Raw genomic sequence first — 19,162 nt, forward strand, 5'->3', positions numbered from 1 at the left:
AATAATAAATGATTTGCATTGTAGTGAGTTCAGTAGCAATTCAGTTATTGTCCAATGAAGATAAACTTTTATTTTAAAAATGCGTCTTTGCAATGGTGTGCAAAAACAACTGCAGGTTTTTATTGTAGTGTACATTTTTCCAAGCTATTACAATTTTAAAAAAGTGTAATGGCTTGATCTCATTCCCTTTTTACAGAACACATAACCGAACTAATTTGCTGTAAATGACAATGTCTATGGCAATGAGGAAGTTAAAATAATGTAAAAGCATAAAAAGTGTAACAGCCAAGTTTTTTTTATGAATACAATGTCATTCATATAGTTAAATTATTTGAAAATCATGCAATACATTGTGTTAAAAAATCACCTTCATTCATCTTGTAATTTTCCCTAAAAATTAAAAAAGTCTCTCAAAAGAGGTTGAGGAAAAATGTCCAAATTTCAGGTCAATTGAAAAGGTCACGAGTTGACAGAGTGGGATGGCGTTTGTACGTTCCTCTCATCATCACTGTCCACTTCCTCTCCATGGGCGAGAGGCTCCGTGTCGGGGTCCCTCTCGACCAGCGCCGATCTTTTGGTTAACTTGTTCAGGGTCCCGCCCTAAATATAAAAAAAACATGTTTAGTCCCAAAGAGATGAGACAGGATAGCCCAATTCAGTTAGATGTCATTTAAAAAGAGATGTTTCACCTGTCTATGATCAACAATGTTGAGCAATACGGAGGTTATGATGCATGCGATGGTGTTGGCCAACATGAAGATCATCATCCTCTGCCACCGCCACAGCGGAATTTTCGTGTCACTGAGCGCAAAGGAAAACCGTGACAGTCACGACCTCCCCAACAATGAGCGTGGACGCACGGATTGAGATTTCTGACCCAGATTTGGTGCCCAAAATCTGTCCGACAACCAGATTCGAGATACCTATCCCGATCATCTGCACGGAGGTGGCGAGGCCCATGGCCGTGCCGATGGTTGCTTGAGGGACCACGAGGGGAATGGATGGCCACATGCTTGCCTGCAACATAGTGTGAACAAATAAAAAGTAGCGTAGGAAAGAGCGCCATCTACAGGCAAACTATTTGAACAAAATTTAAAAAAAAATCACAACTCTGTCATTGTTTCAACTCATTAGCTATTTAACATTGTTTGCATTAAACAAACAGGCTTCTTACAGGTTACATAAAGTGAATTTTAAGACCTTTTGAAAACCACAAAATTGAAAAATTCTATGACAAATGTCATGACCAAGCAAACTCACCGCAGCAAAGGAGTAGGTGACTCCCAGCCAGATAGTGGAGACCAGAGGCGCCACAAAGGTGAAGGCCAGCAGCCCGAACACGGGCAGTGTGAACACAGCACAGGACAGCGCAAAAATTCCCCGAAGACCCACGTAATCCTGAAAAGGACGCATTGGCATTATTTAGCATCCAAGTTAAAGATGTAAGAATACCAAACTTACTATGAGAATTCCCACACTGGCAGAGAGGACCAGTGAGCTATCATAAACGGCCCCAGCGATGTAGGACGCCTCCTTCTGGGTGTAGTCGTTGTACTTATCCTGAATGAATTTACTGGAGAGGATATCGCAATGTTCCTGTTTAAAGCATTCACCTTGATTTTTTTTCCTTGATGTTTTCTAATACCTGGCATCAGCAATGAAGGGAAAGATTCCATTATAAAAGAACATGATTGTGAGAACTAGCAGCCAGTATCTCAGGGAGAGCAGCTTCACATCTTGGATTCTCTGCAGAAAAATAAGATGAGAACAAATGAATAAACCTTTCATGCGCACATTACATACAATGTGGCAAAGAAAATGTGTATTTCAAAGATACAAATTGGTACTTTGTGCAGATCTACACCACAAATTCCTTTTTCTGCTTTTGATGCAAAAGAACTAAAAGTGAAGATTGGTAAAAAAAATTCAATTGGAACAATGTTGGTACCACTTTGCGAGACTCCTCTTGGATCAGACCATCAAGACCGAGCTGTCTCATTCCCACCTTGTCCAGGGAGCTCACAGCGATGGCAGATATAAATCCCAGCACACACAGAAAAGCACCTAAAAAACCCAAAAATCCACTTTATCATAAAGGAGAAAGCTAAAGACAGGTGACAGTCCCTTTACACGTACCACCCCAGAGGGTCCACTGCATGCCAAACCTTTCTTCAAAATGCTGCGTGAGGAAAAAGTTGAGGACGGAGCCCAGACGAGAGAATGCCAAAGTGAGCCCAAAGGCTAAGGCCAGTTCCTTCCCCTTGAACCAGAAGGCCGTGATGCGGTTCTGGACAACTGAAGTAGAAGATTTTTAGTGGCGCAAACTGAAATCAGTCATTATTCGCAACGCTTACTGGTGAGAGACCCATTGCCTGATCCGAACAGGAGACGTCCTGTGAGCATGAGTGGCAGCAGGTAAGGTGTTCCTTTAAAGTGGGACCCCAGCGCAAACAGGGAGGAGCCCAAAACACACAAGAAGGAGAAAAGAAACACTCCAACTGTAGAGAGAAATAATTTTTTTTAAAGAAATTGTATTTATTTATGTGTCAGGATTAGAAATGTCCCCGATGTGAAATTGGGCACGCCATATTCAGAGAGCAATACAATCATAAATAAGAATGGGTTTTTAAATTCTATTTATTTAAGTATTAACTCATTGGCTTTAATAATTGATATCTTTGTTCATATTGAGGGGGAAAAACCATTTGGATGCACTATATTTCCCTTCTTAATAGATTTCCAAGGTATTGGATGAGGTGACTCAGACTTGACTGCCATGCAAAAATATGCGATCGGGAAGTCCCTAATCAATAAAAAGATTTGTTTATTCATCCCTAATCACAACAAGGGAAGCACTAAATTGCATGCAAGTCTTCCCCTTGAAGTGTTAACATCAGATCGGTGGTGATGAAATTACCACAATAGGATAGAGTGCTTCCTTCGTAAGTGTTGTAATCAATTTTAAATGCAATCAAGATTGCTTTTAGATGCATTACAAAGCAGTACACACCTTAAGATCCCAATGCATTAAAATAAAGTCGTGTAAAGTGAGATTAATATGTTCTTACATCGGTTTCCCAGTTTGTCAATCAAAAAGCCAGCCAATATCACCACAACTGCATTCCTGCAGACAAAAAAAGAGGGATCATTCCTCTATGTTATATTTGTTTAAAAAGCATGGGATGTTTGTCTTAAAACACAGTCGTTCTAAAACGGGGTTGCCAGTTGTATCTTGATTCCTGTTTATAGTTTAGATAACTTACGTCCACGCATAGATAGCATAAAGAAGATTGTACTCCTGAGGGGTCATTCCCAAGCCCTCCACACAGTCCACTGTCCCATTGATCACCGTCACGTTGGGACATGTCAGGTTCTGAGAGAGAGACACAGCAAAGATGGAGGTTATCATATGACAGGAAGGGCCAATTGGAAGCCACAATTATTTTTAACCAGACTTGAGGTACCCCTTGAAACTGGTTTTGCAAAACGCTGGGCATGTCAAAGCAGAAGTATGAGCCGAAGGTCAGCAGGCAGTTGAAGAACAGCACCACAAAGCGATAGTAATCTGTGAAAAAAGCAGGTTTAATCCATGTAATTTTTTTAGGAAAATTATGTAATTCCAAGAACGGAGCAAACACTGCAAATTTGTTTTGATGAACACTATTTTCATTAGATTTTTCTATGGAAGAATGGGGGGAAATTATATTTTGTACTGAACTCCAATAAATAAGTAGTGATGTAAGGTTTTTTTCCTGACCTAGTTTTATCCGATGCTGTTTGAAATCAAACTTCACACGCGCATTCAATTCCAAAGCAGCCACATCATTATCAGAGAACATTGGTACATTTAAAATGATTTGATCACATTCACATGACTTTTGCTTTTGCATCCAAACATGCTGAGTTGGCCAGTTTGTCGGTCCGGATGCACAAGACAAGACAGAAATCTGACCCAGCAATTTACTAGAACTGCATCAGAATTGTATATATCAGTCAAACGTACCTTTCTCTGCCGGCTGTGCCATCTTGACAAGAGACGCTGCTTGAAAAGTGGGCAAAATCCAATTTACAGGAGTTTTGTTGACATCGACATTAGCAAGCGGCCGAGAAAAACAAATCTGACAACAATGTTTATTGCTTCAGTGAACTGTCTTTTATGGAGCTCGTGTTTTCAACTCAGTGGACAATGTACGCATGCGCAAACTTCCGACGCACTCTCGTGATTCAACAATAAAACCTTATTTAAAAGTGCATTCAAGCCTTTTGATTGAAAAGAAATATATTTAAATCAGTTTAATAATATTTGTTTGGAAGGTTCGGCAAGGGATCATACAATGTTCAACGTTAGAATTCAAATAAAAGCGCGTTTTCCTAAATTTGACCCTAAACGAACACTACCAGGAACCACCGTACATGATAAACAGCTCACACTGTCGAAGGCAGAATGTAAACAATCATTATTTTAACCGATCGGCGAGGGAAAAAAAGTAATAATGTCCACGGTGGCTAAGCCTACCATATGGGAAATATCCGATTCGGATACCGAAGTTGAAGAAGATCGAGGCGATTTACAACTTGAGGAAATATCTAACACTGTTGCTGATGGAAACGTTTTACTTCCACCGCCATCGTATGACTATGAACTGCCATCCCCACCGAAAAAACGCCGTTCCAAGGAGGAGATCGAAGCGGACAAGGACAAAGTCCGGCTACGGAGAGAAGCTCGAGAGAAGATCCGAGCTGTGAAGGAGCGAGAGAAGCAGGAGAAGAAAAAGGAGACACAGAGAAGGAAAGAAGCTGCACAACATCTCAACAATCTCAAGCCTGAGAACTATCTTAAATGCTTGACCCTCTGCATAGATCCAGGTAGGTATCCCATGAAATTCTCATTAGTGAGCAGATGCTGTACTAAATATTGCATTTTACTAATGTTCTCCACTGCAATGTTCTTGCTTTCAAGCTCTCCTTCAACAGCAAGGTTCTGACATCCTGCTGGGCACATTGTCTTCTTTTGAATGGCAGTATAGCATCAAAAAACAATCTCTTCCCAACAGCATCACATGGACCAGAGATTTAACTCAGGTGCCTATGATTGTTTTTTTTTTAAATGTCTGGAACTGAGTGAACCTCCTTGATTATTATTATTATTTTGTAATATACCTTGACCACTGTTACTTATTATTTTTTTATGTCTCCAGCTGGCTGAAGATGTTGAAGCAACGGATGTAGAAGATCAGCTAGTGCAGGTCCTCGGACCTTCTGAATTCTTAGACATGGTCATCTCTGTGAAAAGAGTAAGTGTGCATTCCTATGTTTTTTGAGCCCATTGTTTTCCAACCTTTATTTAGCCAAGGCAAATATTTTACAATAGAATAGTCCCACAGCAGCCAATCACATTATTATATTATTTTTAATTAATAATAACATTGGGTTTGTTGAAATTGTTGTTACTACTACAGGTGATTGACAGCAAAGAGGAGGAACCTGTTTTGGATTTTTCTACTGTGAAGAAGGTCACTGTCTTAGTAACAGAGTCCCAGACACATTGCAGGTGCCACTAAAATAAAGTCACTTATAACTTCTTTACATGAATAGTATGCCAAAAATCGACAAAAAAACCTGTTTTTGACTGACAGAAAACGGGGTCATGCGTCAGGTGACACGATCCAATCTAAATATGGTGGAAAAGATCTGGATGTCGAGGAGGTGCGTCGTATCACAGCTACTGTTGTTCAAAATCACAAAAATCTAAGGTGTCCTTAAAACTTCCTCCAGGTTCTTGTGTACCTGCAGCTGTATAAAAACACCTCTGTTGTCTTCCTGGAGGGCTGGCAGGAAGTTACGGATCATGTGTGCGCCGTCACCAAGGCCTTGTCCAAACGCCCTTTTAAGTAGGTTTGTCCAATAGGTAGGAACTATCGCTAACTCCAAACATTCAACTCGCTTCTGACCTGGCAGGCTGCTTACGGAGCAAGCGGAGCTGCCTTTCTGCGTGGACGGCTCGTGGGCCAGCGGGGCGCGGGTAGAGAAGGATGGCTCTGGCCTCAAGCAGGTGTGGACCAGGCAGATCCAGCAGCTCAACAGAGTTAGTCAGGTTATCGCCTCCTGTGTGACAGCGGCCTATCCGTCACCTCAACTGCTCCTGCGGGTATGTCTCAATCTGGAAATAAGAGGCATATTTATATTTGTAAAATGAGATATGGAGACGTGAGGAATGGTTATTTTAGGACTGGATCCTCTTTGATTTTGCTGAATATTTAAATGGCAATTTCAGATCATATATTTGCATTTTTTGTCCTTTAGGCATATGAAGCCTTGAGTTCGGAGGAAGACAAAAAGAAGCTGCTGGCCGATCTGGTGGTAAAAGGTGAAGGCAAAGACAGGCGTGTCGGACCGGAGATTTCAACCAGAATTTACCGTTGCCTTACCACTCATAACCCTGAACTGGTTCTAGACTAACTCAAAATGGCTTTACTTGTTATTACAAGTTCAAAACTTGGAAAATTGTATCACGTGACATGAGTAGATTTCATGGGTGAATTATCATTCTTTCCTAAATAATGTACAGTCAAGCTGGTGTCTTGGTTTTTATTTTCGATGATTGTCCAAGTAAGAAAGTGAAAGTTTACAAAGAAGTATTTTTTTAAGATTTGTTACAAAGTATCAAAAAGTATTTGCCTTCCTTCTGTCTAATTGTCATTCCTGCCCACACATTTTTGGAGAGGTCTACCGGTTGTTGTCTCTGACATTGACTACAAAGAGAGCAACTTATGAAGCTCTCTGCTAAACATGACATCATGACTGTCACATTATTTGAGTTCAGCGTTTCGCCGCAGTTGAATATTTGCCACAGACTTACGGTTGATCATGTCAAGCGACATCTTTTACTCTGATGACCTTCTGGCCCGAGGTTGTCCTTGTTGTCGTCGCTGCTGCTGCTGGAGGGTGTTGGACTGTGTGGGAGGGAGGGCAAGGGCTCAAAACAAGCTTTTGGGACCGGACTCGGGCAGGCACTGAGGACAGGTTCAGACGGAGGGCCGGAGTTCCCCTCAGTTGGCGTGATGGAGAACACCCAGCCGAACCGGCGGTGCAGGAGAGAGCGCAGGCCCGGTGGCAGCTCCAGGACCGTCGGTATATCGGCGGAAGTGGGGAGGATTTTGCGGAGGCGCGTGCTGCAGAGGTACTGCAGGGAGGTGGGCGTGTAACAGGCCCGGATCACTTTCATGCTGCTCTTGGCTGCAGTGGAGCACAACATGGGGTAGAGTTTCTTGTTCTGCAGCCGGGTGGCAGCCACGCCTGTACACAGAGAAATGGAAATGTACGATTTTATTGTTTTGATTATTCTATGAATGTGTTTTTTTTCATTGTACATACGTGTATTCATTTGTATTGTTTTAGCATGAACAACTTGCAAATAAAATTGAACATTTTCACATATATTAATTTCTCTGGCTATTGTAGTGGTCGTAAAAAATCTCATTTGAGCACATACCTACGCAGCGTCGATTCTTGTAGACTGTCAAGGTACCGTGCCACGTGTCCAAATGTAGCCCAATAATAGAGCCTTGACCAAATCGTGAGGAGAAGTCCACTTTCTCGCCTTTATGTTGGAGGAGACCTTTTTGAGGATGTTGAAAAAAAGCTTTGCGTCAGAAAAAAAAATGTATTGCTGACGTCAACTCAACATAGACACCTCCGACTCCAAACCTGTGTAGGAGAGCCCCCAGCTGTTCTCGTCGTGACCCAACAGGCTGCCAAAGTTATACTTGAACTTCTCCAGGTTCACCTCAGCTGTTCCAATTCCAACCATCTGGAGAAGAAAGCCAATACTAAAAGTTGTGCCTCATTTAAAAGTATCATTATAATTCACAATAATCGTTATGTTGCGCAAAATTAGAAGAACAACCCCCCCTAAAAATATTAAGAAAATGCTATCAGGCCAAACCCCTTGATTTGATTACAGCCATAAAACTTTAAATCACTTTCCTGCAAAATGACCAAATAAAGAGTTAGTACAAAGTGACTACGGGTTTCATATACATACAGAATGATTATATTTGCATTGACTACTGCCCATACCATGTCGGTTCCATATACTGGCGAGGTCATCTTGATTTCCCAGAAGTGTTGCCCCTCGGTGAGCTCTCGGGTGCCACGGATGGCGGCGGTACCGCAGCTGTAGTCCGAGTGAAAGCTCACCTTGCGGTCTTCGCAGCTGAGGAAGGCGCCGGACGACTTCACGTGCTCGTCCCACACCCAGTCAAAATCTGTCAGCGCCAGCCAGCAATGGTGCAATTGTATATTTTTAAGGGCCGTGTCTAATTTTTAAGTCCAGGTTAAGCTACAGAACAAGGAGTCATCAAAATAATTATAGCTGGATTCACCGTCATCGTCTTCCCCACAGAGGCACTCAGTGCTGATACCAAAGCTCGCGTTCGGGTCGTCTCCGCAAGCACACTGGCAGAAAGACTCCCCAAGCACAGGAGCAAGGGTGGACGGGGCCGCCGCTTCCGTCAGCTCAGAGGTGACCTGGGAGGTCACCTGGTGATCCACCTCAGACTCAACGTCACTCATCTGCATGACGCAAACGGCACTATTACAGTATCTGGAAGGTCTACAAATGTGATTCGGAAAGCAAAAAAAACACAAATCTAACCAGTGGCTGTGTGCCATTAGGTTTCTTGTTATCAACCTTTTTTTAGGAATAAGCATTTCACACCTGTTAAAAGGAAAAAATGGTCTCTATTATAACTTTTTAGTTGTACAGGCAGTCCTCTCCAGAAAATCTGCACATGGCTCTTATTGGTCAGAGCAGTCATGTTACTCAAGTAAATATAGACCCCTTCCAAAAATACTAGCACTGCCATCTTTGCCTTTGAGGTCCTAAACATGTTTGCTAGTGAACTTACTTTAATGATAACATGGATGGAGCTAAAGAAATATTGTAGGGTGTCTTAGAGTTGGAGAAAGGACTAAAAAGTGCATCGGGACTGTGGCTTTGCTTTCCCATGATTGCTTGAAAATATGCCTTATAGTGGGGAACACTCTACCAGTGTTGTTGTCTGGCTTTCCCATTCTTCTGTTTCAGCTGCAATCGACATCACCGAATCCATCATCTGGGAATCTATCGCATGCCGTGTTTCACTGCAGGCTGAAGGCCGAGGCCGCCCGCTACGTCCCCTTCTCAGCATGGACAATCTGCAAATGGCGTAAGATGCTCAACATGCTCACTGATCTTAGGTTTCACGAAAATCACAATTATAGTTTGCAGTCTGAATTCTTTTTGCCTTTTAATTCCCATTTTTCAAGGTGTAAGGCAAATACTTACCCTTGAAATAGCTTCTATTGGAATAGCAGCACTTGCAGAACGAAGCAGAACTTTAGGATGGGCTCTGAAATAAAAAAAGAGCTACCGTGAATGAAATCCCACCCCACATTTGTATTCATTTCAGGTTCCAAGTTCCTGGTAGTCGGCACGTCCGAGGTGAACAGCTTATGTTCTAGCGTGCCTATTTTCTCCCTCTACCATATGCCGCAATTGGCATGCGCGTTCGTGTGTATCTGTTCGACGTTTAAAGCCAACCTTCTGCTCGGATATAGTGCCGAGATGTCTGCCATAGCAAGGCTCATGCATTGGAATACAAATGAGGTCACATGCCATTCACCTTATCACTCCATCAACATCCTTTCCACACACCCATAAACCAGAAAAGCAGTTTTGCATACGACATTCTAGGACAAACACCATGGGAAATCATACCATTGTATCAATAAAAATATCATTAACAATTCACCTAAATGTCAAGTACTCAAGGAGTCAGGGCAACAATATCACACATTATTAATTGTGAAAATACAATATCGATGATAGTAGTTAGAGCAACATGTAAAACATAGGCTCACTTCATCAGTGGCCATAGCAGCTGGTCACTGCTTTTCCAACCAGGTGTACCAGCAATTTAGATCAGTTAGTCTGGAGAGCCGAGTTCTCTTTAAGTGGGCTTTGGCCTAAATACAGTAAATGCATGAAGCAGCCCGCGCTGGTGTGTACAGTTAAAATAACTTACTTTGGGGAACAATCGGGATACTGTTCTACAAATAATGAGCCAGGCAACGTTTGGGAAATCAATTGAAATCAATCAAACTAATTCTAGCATAGACAGGAGATGAAATTGGCCAGTTTTTGCATCTTACCGTTCATGACATTGCATTGCAGATGTCCAGCATCGTTGTACGATTTCTTACCAATGTGTGTCGCGTTAAAAGTAGTTTTTTGCTCTTACCTGACTGAAATCTTCGGGTGTTCTGCCTTGCTGCAAAGAATCATTTGACGGTCAGCATGCCACTGTATCCGACTGTGTGACAGCTGCACTCTACACTGTGGCCCACTTTTCTACACTCCCACAATGCCAGACGTAAACATGACCCGACCACGCCCCCTCCGTCACTTGGTTGGATGCCTTGTGAAGGGTATTTTATTTTTTTCGTTTATCACTGTATAAAGCAAGGATCCATTAGTTGAGGGGTCAAAAACTGTCAACATGACCATCGGCGGACATATATATAGCATACTGTAGATTTCTTTTTCTGTTGTGTTGAGTAAAAACAAGGATTTTTCGGAAAGCTGGTATTGCGTCATCATGCATGACGGCAATTGACGGCTTGGTAGCTGCTAATAAGTGAATACTAAAATACTTTTTAAAACCCAATCTTTTTAGTATTTTTGTGTCACATCAGTTTGAATAAAAGACAGTAAAGTATTAGAAATCCGATCGTGTGTGTAGTACGCCTTTTGCCATTGGACACTATGAGTTGTAGGGAACATATGATTGGCTGAGACTTTTATCATGTGGCCATTCCCGGAAGTGCATTCCGCACTTATAGTGCGCGGATGCTGCGTAGGTTGACTAGTAACAATAATGGAACAGAAAGTAAACGGTAAGCTTTGGTTTCCTTCATTATGTTTAGTTGTCGTCCTATGATTTTTGTTATTTTCTGGTGGGAGCGGGATTAGGGTTTTGCAACGCAAGGACTGGCTACATTTAGAACTAGATGAGAGAAAATACTTTTAGAGTGGAGAATTCAGTGTACTACTGTAATGACGAATTTATAACAGATGACATTAGTATCATCAGCTAGTTGCCACACGTTTAGAAAAGGCATCAAAATGACCTCTTACTTAATTAAACGGAGTCAGGTGAAAAAAATATGTACTACTTAACCTCCTAGTCCTAAAAAATGTAAACACTTAAAAACAAGGATGTATAGTGTTGAAAAAGGCCCAGTTTTTGTGGTGATTAAAATGTCAACATCTACTTGCATTGTACCCTCTTACTCCAATCACTTAACAGAAGGGATGTTCTTCCTTTCTTCATAGATGGCGGCAGCCTGTCCCAAGTAGAGCATGTTCTCTTGGTTCTGTCTGGAAAAGGAGGTGTGGGAAAGAGTACAATCACTGCTGAACTTGCTCTGGCACTAAGGCATGCTGGGAAAAAGGCTGGTTTTACTTCCTTTACGCATTCAACAATTTACATCATCAAGTCATAACATTTTAAATTGCCTACATTTTACCCATACTTGTACAGTATATTAATTTCATTTTCCATCAGGTTGGTATCCTGGATGTAGACCTCTGTGGGCCAAGCATCCCGCGAATGCTAAAAGTGGCTGATGCAAACGTGCATCAGTGTGACTCGGGTTGGGTGCCCGTCTACGCTGACGCCGAGAAGAGCCTCGCGCTCATGTCCATCGGCTTTCTACTGGACAACCCAGATGAAGCAGTGGTGTGGAGGGGGCCCAAGAAAACAGGTGGCGCACATCAACAAGGATTCCATTCCAAATGTATTTTCCCCACTTGATCCTGTTGGGTTTTCTTCCTCTTAGCTATGATTGGTCAGTTTGTGTCGGATGTAGCATGGGGTGAGCTGGACGTACTGCTGGTGGACACACCGCCAGGGACATCTGATGAGCATTTGGCCATATTGGAGAACCTCAAGAAGCAAAAAAAAGTGGACGGGGCTGTTTTGGTCACCACACCGCAGGTTCAAGAATATACGCTTTTTTACGCTTCTCATTTGTGAAGAAATGTTCAAACTCTAATTAATTTTAAAAAATTGTTGTTTTGGAGGCGGTCTCCACGGGTGATGTCAGGAGAGAAGCAACGTTCTGCAAGAAAACTGGCATCCGTATCGTTGGAATCATTGAAAACATGAGTGGCTTCGTTTGCCCGCATTGCTCAGTGAGTGCAATTTCTTCCCTTCATCAAGCCCCCCCATGTATATTGACTATTTTTTTTTCCAGGAATGCAGCAATATATTTTCTAAAGGTGGTGGTGAGGAGTTAGCCAAACTTATAGGCTCAACTTTCCTTGGTAAGTTTTAAGGAAAAAGATGTTGGTAATAGGAATAGACCAATTAGAAAACTTAGCATTCATTATAAGTGACTGATGTTTCCCATGCAGGTTCTGTGCCCTTGGATCCACAGTTGAGTGCCAGTGTTGAAGAGGGTAAAGACTTCCTCCAGTCATTCCCAGACAGCGCCACCTTCAGTTCCATTAGCAGCATTACCAAGACTATCCTCACCAGCCTTCAAAACCCCTTGAATGATGGGGAAATGTAAAAAATATAGTTCTCGAAATGAGGATATATTATGTAGACGCATCCATGTTGGTATTCTTAGAACTACAAATTAAATGTATTGGTTACTAAGTTGTCTCTGTATTTGTTTTGTAAAACTTAAGACACTAGAATATGGGCTGGGTGATTGCAGTTGTCGGAAAGCCACTCAAATCTAAGTTGGAATCTTTAATTTACTTGCGGAAACATTCACGTCGACACATGATAATAGCAATGGTAATACAAGCCTGTGCGATTAACGCATCAGTAAACGCATTGGAAGTAGATTCAGAAAACATACTCCAGGCCAAATTTTTCAAGAATTAGATGTAAAATCAATTGCACTTTTATTCTTCGGATTCCTTTCAGTCTACTTTAGACAATTACACCACTGAGTTCTAGTTTGCTAACTCAATTTTTAAGGAAAAGGTCAAAATCAAGACTCCTTTCCAATTTCGCTTTAAGGGTTCTATCAGACACCAGCGATAATGTAAATATCAAAATCTGAGTCAATGTGTAAACCTCTAGCAACTGTAAGGATTGACACAAATGGCAATAGCCCTCTGTATTTTTCAACGGTTCATTTGTGATGAACAGCCAAACGGGTTTGGGCTGGAATACATCTTTTGAAACCCTTTAGTTTCATACCTGACAACACTTAAAAACCCATGCGGGATTTAAACAGGTGGAATGTGAGGAAAAAAATAGGTAGGGCCACAGATGAGGGGGCGACAAAGAGTAGATGGGAGCGTTTTGGAGACCCGACACTGGGCATACGCGCACACCTTTAATGCAAACAGCAGTACTACAGGAAAACATTGAGAATGTTTGCTGTCATGATTCGAATACAGCGACGCACGAGAACTCGCATCTCAAAAGATGACGCCAACAATTACATCCATTAGAATTCCAACCACTTAGCACAATTAACCCTATCTACAGATATGTATATGTGTAAATATATACTGTATATCCGGGGAAGTTTAAAGTCTTGAAGTGTTTCAAGAGTTTTATGGAAAATTTTCTTATAAATAAACTCAGTGGAGAGGAAAAGAAAAGGTCCATTTTACAAATAGATCCTCAAGATGAACGCATTCCCACAGGAAGAGGCAAAAAAAAAAAAAAACAGATGCGCTGCCCCTTTGCTCAACTCTTCAAAGATCATACCATTGTTTTGAAACACATGTGCGCACACACACACATACACACAAGACGGACGAATCACTACATTGCGCATTTACAAGTAAACTATTAGATTTGTACACACTTTAAGACGGGACCCTATCGTGGAGCAATTTTCATTCTTTATATATCTTCCACTTTGTGTTTCAGAAATTTTACAAATCCCCCTTCCCCAAGTGCACATGGGTGGGTGCACGCACGCACACACACAATCACACAATTTACACTCCTTCTGCATCGACACGAAGGACAGATCTTGTAGTGGCGATGTGCTGCGGCTCTCGGTTTATTTCGTCGACAGAATGAGGGCGACGATGAGCCCGTAGAGACCCAAGACCTCGGCGAAAATCAAGATGAGGATCATGCCCACGAAAAGCCGCGGCTGCTGAGCCGTGCCCCTCACGCCCGCGTCGCCCACTATGCCGATGGCGAAGCCGGCAGCCAGCCCGCTCAGGCCCACACTCAGACCGGCTCCCAGGTGGAGGAAGCTCCTTTAAAACGGAGGGGGGAGGAAAAAAAAAGTCATGATGTGCAAATCGGGAGTCAAAAGTCTACCTTATGTTTTCAAAATCTTACATCAATGTGGCTGAAAATAACATAAAACCTAACTAGGGGTGGAGCCAGCATTTTTTTTTAACTATATCGATTGTTTTGCTTTACTAAACAATAACAAGAAGGGTTGCACAAAGCTTGGAACATGCCATTAGTTTCTATTAAGTGAAGAACTGAAAAACGCACTGAGTATGAAAAGTGAGTGTGTCGGATATAAACTTACTTGTAGAGGCTGAGCCTCTCTGTAATGTTGTTGGCAATCAGCACTGCTACAACGAGGCCGTAGATGGCGATGATACCCGCCATGACCACGGGGATGATGGACTTCATGATGAGCTCCGGCCTCATCACCGACATGGCGGCGATGCCCGTGCCGCTCTTGGCCGTGCCGTAGGCCGCCCCCAAAGCTGGTGAAAGAGAACACAAAATCACATTGGTTAGTTTTGCTAAAACTCTGAATCCAGATGCCACATTGGGAGGTGATTTTTTTTTTTTAAAATGGCTTTCGGATCCTCATAAAAATGCTGACTTGAGGGGAAATTCTGCATTGATTCAAAACGAAACATTGCTGTAACTTTCAGTCTACGACTCCTTCCCTCACATTGTTTCATTCCTCATCCTTTCAAATGATTGAACTATCTACAGAAACCAATGTGATAAGACAGCAAGGATAACCAAGGCCGGAGAGTCTTAGCTATACCTGAACTGTTGTTTCCTTGACCTGTGATGAGAAAACCTGCAATTTCTTCTCTGAATTCTTAACCACATTTAAAAGGCCCCAAGAGACACCTTTGGGATGCTCACGTTTTACTTTCTTACAGCAGTGTGTTGAAAGCTTATGTGAGGTGGGTGCTGTGCCGCGTAATGAGGCTTTCTGGGAAATGGAAGTAGACATTGGCCAATCACTTAAATGTGCACACTGTGGCCAACCACAGGCAGCAGCAGGCTAGATGACTGATGTGATTGATACAAGGTTAAATCTTTGTTAAAAAGCAAAACAAGCAGTGGAAGTAGAAGAAAAATGCCTGATAAATACAATGTTGATGTTCCTGTCAATTTCAAATAGTGTTTTGAAGGTTGTTCACTAGAGCCTTATAATACAAGTTGGTTGGAATCGATTAATTAGTATCACTCAAATGTCACGTGCATCATCCTCAGCTGCACACTGCAGGTTAAACTATGAAACGTGTCATGTGTGGCAGGTCCTACATCTGGTGCGCTATGTAGCTGCACCCACTAGATTTTAATCCTAATCCCCACAGATTTAAGACTCGAGTTTTTAAAAAAAATTCTGTCTATGTTTGCTTAATGGGAACCTCCCGTGACGTCTTGTCAGAGCATCGGAAGTACCTGGAGCAATGCTCACGTGTAGTAATTACTCTCTTCCGGGGAGGATGATCTAATATGAGGATCACTAGAAAATGTCTTCTGCCTTTTTAATATAACAATAACCAGGAAGCACAGTGATGACAGTGCAACATTTACATTGTGAGTCACATTGTACGCTAAAAGAACAAACCAGTCTGAAGCAAATCCACATGCAGAGGAAAATATTGTCTATGACAAAAACATTTTTTCTCATATTCGAACCATATTGTACATTGTAGCTCCAGAAATTGATCCAGTGACATCTGCTAGGAAAACAGTAAGATGTACAACTGGAAAGAACACAAATACCCATTGCTATAGATGCCTAGAAACAGTAACCTTTGCGCAAGAATCATGACAGGAGCTAATGCCAACATAGGATCATCCAAGAAAGGTTGACTTCTTAAAAACACCCACGCTGACATTAACGCTCCCCACTTCTTCCTCCAAGGGAGCTTGAAACTACCACACCACGACTCCAGGAGGCTAATTCACCAGCTGTCACTCCCCCGTTGCTGAAGTTACTTCTCGGTTTAATCATTTTTCCTAAACCTAAGCACAATGAATCCTTGTGTTAAATCTATATCTACACATGAAAAAAATGGAGGGGCTGAAATGTCTAAAACAACATAAAATATATTGCCATACAACTCCAGGTCCATTAAGTCCTAATACTAATCAAAAATGTTCATTTTAGTCATTAAGTGCAATTTATAAAAATCAAACTGATGTAGCGCCATGGTATGCCTTTAAGTCGACATTTCACAAGACCAGTCAGATGGTCAGTGCTAGTCAGAAAAACTCATGTGATTGTCATGTGACTTAGTGTCTTTGGTTAAGCAATAAGGAAGTTACCCTTTCAAACTCACTTCCCAAGTGTTTGTAAAGGAAATGTCTGCTCTTAGAGTATATACACAGCAGTTATTTTCCAGATTTGTTGAGGGAATATGCTCAGATAGGCTCCTGAAAGACAGAACACTAAGCCTCTATGGCTAGATTGCATTTAAAAGTTTAGTAATTGATCACTAATTCTAATAAACATCAACTCGATTATCTGAACTGAACACGTCATCAACTACACTACAATTCTGCATGTTTAACCTAAAACTATGCAGCAAATATGCAATGCTGAGCCCAAAGTACAGTCGATGCTCAAATCACCCTTTTTCTTTGGTACGAGGAACAAGCAATTAGTTTTACAATAATAGAAATGTCAGCAATTAATGACTAGACCATTATAATCTAACACGTGAAATTGTAGCCAGTCTGTATGGCGATCATCTTGAGCAGATGCAATGTAGCATATACTGCATTTGTAATGAGTTTTTAATTATATTACTGTACTGTCGATCTGTCTGGCAAGCGTTGACTAACTTAGGTGGACGTCGTTGGTTAGCTTTAGCATTCTTAGCTCGTATGCCTGTCGTGTTGGAGCATGTAATAATGTGATTAGAAGCGATCAGACCATGGCGGAAAGCAAGGACGTTTTTATAAGTAAGGAACCAGCAATGCTCTTTGGGAGCTAGCTTCAATGTAAGGATTGTCATTGCCACAGAACTTGATCGTGGCTGTCACCGTAAATGACATCAAATCAGAGACGCGTCGCCATTTTGTTTATATAAAAATAATAAAAATCAACATTATAAAAGAATGGTATTTACCGCTAAAGACCATCGCTGCGGAGGCTCCCATCACAGCGAAGAACGGGGAGTATTCTGGAGCTTCGGCCGACATTTTTCTACACGATTTCTATTTATTTATTTAAAAAAAAAAATCCAACTACAAAATGAGGAGGCGACGACGTCGACTGGAAAAAGGGAAACCCAGAAAAAGGCCTACAAGCTTGGGTTGAAGGAGGCGGATGACGAAGGGGGAAGTTGCGACTACCTAAACTCGCAGTCAGTAGTGTAAGCGACTCAGTCACGACTCTTGTGATAAATACCCGGCGCAGAGGCACAAAATGGCGAAGCGGAAAATATCACCTGACCAGCCCAGAATCTATCAAGTCGCGATTTTACGTTCACGTTTCGGAAACATTTCACAAAAATATATTTCAGTCCATTAAAACGACTAAACAACTTTGAAGAATTAGCTAAATCAAAGCTCAATTTTACTATAAGTGTAATGTCACTTCATTCTTGAAGGTCACCCCTATGTGGGGTTCGATTTGGTACAGTCCGCTGCAGGCTTCCTTTTGACGTACATTGACGTCTCGGGAAGTGTCAGGATTTTTTTTTTTTTTTTTGGCCATGAACTAAATATGAAAATCCCTATATTATTTTTTGCAGTGTTTTTAAGCACATAATAACAATAATGACAGTACTTAAAGAAAACATTCCAAATGAAGTATGTTCTTCAGGATTCAATGAATACATTGATTTGCATATCCCTGAAAACCAGTATATATGCAAGACCAGTAAAAAACACTAAAGAACTCCAGCAAAGTTCTGCTGAAATTTTTACATTTTGCAATCAGTACTGTTTTTGCTAGTAGAGAAACCAGCCTAATGCTGGGTTTCTGAGCAGGAATAATTTCACACCCTAAACTGATCATCAATAAATCAAATTTAACATAGAGAAAAACAGACATCCTTTTACACAAAGACAGACATCCTCTTACACATCCACAGTAGGAACAGAACCTGTCTTCTCTTTGTGAAATACAGTTATACAAAGTATAATTAGTTAAGTGACTATCCTTGCATCTCAAATCATCTTTTGTCACATGAATGCAAATACCAAGTGCTTGCATTTTAAAAACCTGCAAATAGGGTCCCTCTCATCTCAAAGCACAATTGTAAAAAACAGTTTGTAGAAAGCTCTGCTCAGTTTGAGACTAACCGCATCACTACTACTTGCATGTGTTCACACATCCCTGCGTTTTGCACCATGCCTCCACAGGGCAGCAGCGGGTGCTTTGCGGCGAGCTGTGACATGCTACAACACGAACGTGGGTATGGGATTGAGAATTTGAGGCAGGGGATGGAATAAGAGGGGGTGGCTGCGAAGAATTCCCCTCTCCTCCAGGCACAAAGTGGGGATGGGGAGCTAATGTTTGCGTCAGACACGGCTTGTGCATTCCCTATGTGCCTCCTCCATCCTTCCTCCTCTGCAGCCTAGTCAGCACGAAAGAAGCACCCCCACCCCATGCCGTCAGAGTAAAGCCCCCTTACACGTGATGCCATTTCTACACCACCACAATAGGTCTTTTTTTTATAAAGGGGAATCTTCAGCCACTATCAATATCACATTATGGTCACAATAGCAAGCTATGAACTGATAAGCTGACATTTCTAGTACTAGTGTCCTTGTTGAGAGTTACTGTAAAGGGGAAATGTGACAAATTCTCACAAGGGCATGATGAGGTCGCAGTGCTACTCAAAATGCTGCAAGGTTTTTTTTCCCTCTGCTCATGTGACAGGAGGATCTTGAGATGGCCTCCAGTA

General features: G+C 41.8%; 5 protein-coding genes across 6 annotated transcripts; 2 read left to right on the top strand and 3 right to left on the bottom strand.

Annotated features, from left to right (window-relative positions):
- Positions 1–93: 93 nt before the first annotated feature.
- Positions 94–4,273, bottom strand: mfsd1l (major facilitator superfamily domain containing 1-like). Its single transcript, XM_077625279.1, has 13 exons — positions 4,004–4,273; positions 3,465–3,565; positions 3,264–3,373; positions 3,069–3,124; positions 2,355–2,498; positions 2,137–2,295; positions 1,949–2,064; positions 1,646–1,746; positions 1,462–1,573; positions 1,261–1,398; positions 878–1,017; positions 690–801; positions 94–600 (listed from the first exon to the last, which is right to left on the bottom strand). The coding sequence occupies exons 1-13, from the start codon at positions 4,023–4,025 to the stop codon at positions 460–462; spliced, it is 1,452 nt and encodes a 483-aa protein (XP_077481405.1). The 5' UTR covers positions 4,026–4,273; the 3' UTR covers positions 94–459.
- Positions 4,274–4,293: 20 nt separating this feature from the next.
- On the top strand, positions 4,294–6,572 carry eme2 (essential meiotic structure-specific endonuclease subunit 2). The gene is made up of 8 exons (XM_077625280.1): positions 4,294–4,866; positions 4,961–5,082; positions 5,199–5,294; positions 5,460–5,551; positions 5,637–5,706; positions 5,776–5,891; positions 5,959–6,148; positions 6,304–6,572. The coding sequence occupies exons 1-8, from the start codon at positions 4,494–4,496 to the stop codon at positions 6,457–6,459; spliced, it is 1,215 nt and encodes a 404-aa protein (XP_077481406.1). The 5' UTR covers positions 4,294–4,493; the 3' UTR covers positions 6,460–6,572.
- On the bottom strand, positions 5,407–10,454 carry spsb3b (splA/ryanodine receptor domain and SOCS box containing 3b). 2 transcript variants are annotated; one of them, XM_077625281.1, is made up of 9 exons: positions 10,284–10,452; positions 9,329–9,392; positions 9,051–9,198; positions 8,385–8,574; positions 8,080–8,267; positions 7,708–7,810; positions 7,493–7,618; positions 6,860–7,296; positions 5,407–6,160 (listed from the first exon to the last, which is right to left on the bottom strand). In XM_077625281.1, exons 3-8 carry the CDS (start codon positions 9,189–9,191, stop codon positions 6,866–6,868), a joined length of 1,179 nt encoding a protein of 392 aa, XP_077481407.1. In that variant the 5' UTR covers positions 9,192–9,198; positions 9,329–9,392; positions 10,284–10,452; the 3' UTR covers positions 5,407–6,160; positions 6,860–6,865. The 2 variants fall into 2 exon arrangements, with proteins under 2 accessions (XP_077481407.1, XP_077481409.1); XM_077625283.1 differs by lacking the exon at positions 5,407–6,160 and having other exon boundaries at positions 6,575–7,296; positions 10,284–10,454.
- A 336-nt stretch (positions 10,455–10,790) lies between these two features.
- nubp2 (nucleotide binding protein 2 (MinD homolog, E. coli)) lies at positions 10,791–12,707 on the top strand. The gene is made up of 7 exons (XM_077625892.1): positions 10,791–10,938; positions 11,378–11,496; positions 11,610–11,808; positions 11,884–12,041; positions 12,128–12,238; positions 12,301–12,370; positions 12,461–12,707. Exons 1-7 carry the CDS (start codon positions 10,920–10,922, stop codon positions 12,616–12,618), a joined length of 834 nt encoding a protein of 277 aa, XP_077482018.1. The 5' UTR covers positions 10,791–10,919; the 3' UTR covers positions 12,619–12,707.
- An 81-nt stretch (positions 12,708–12,788) lies between these two features.
- Positions 12,789–17,678, bottom strand: atp6v0cb (ATPase H+ transporting V0 subunit cb). Its single transcript, XM_077625893.1, has 3 exons — positions 17,378–17,678; positions 14,572–14,755; positions 12,789–14,287 (listed from the first exon to the last, which is right to left on the bottom strand). The coding sequence occupies exons 1-3, from the start codon at positions 17,448–17,450 to the stop codon at positions 14,083–14,085; spliced, it is 462 nt and encodes a 153-aa protein (XP_077482019.1). The 5' UTR covers positions 17,451–17,678; the 3' UTR covers positions 12,789–14,082.
- Between the last annotated feature and the right edge of the window lie 1,484 nt (positions 17,679–19,162).

This window comes from Stigmatopora argus, chromosome 18 (genome assembly GCF_051989625.1).
Source record: "Stigmatopora argus isolate UIUO_Sarg chromosome 18, RoL_Sarg_1.0, whole genome shotgun sequence".
NCBI classification, from domain to species: domain Eukaryota; kingdom Metazoa; phylum Chordata; class Actinopteri; order Syngnathiformes; family Syngnathidae; genus Stigmatopora; species Stigmatopora argus.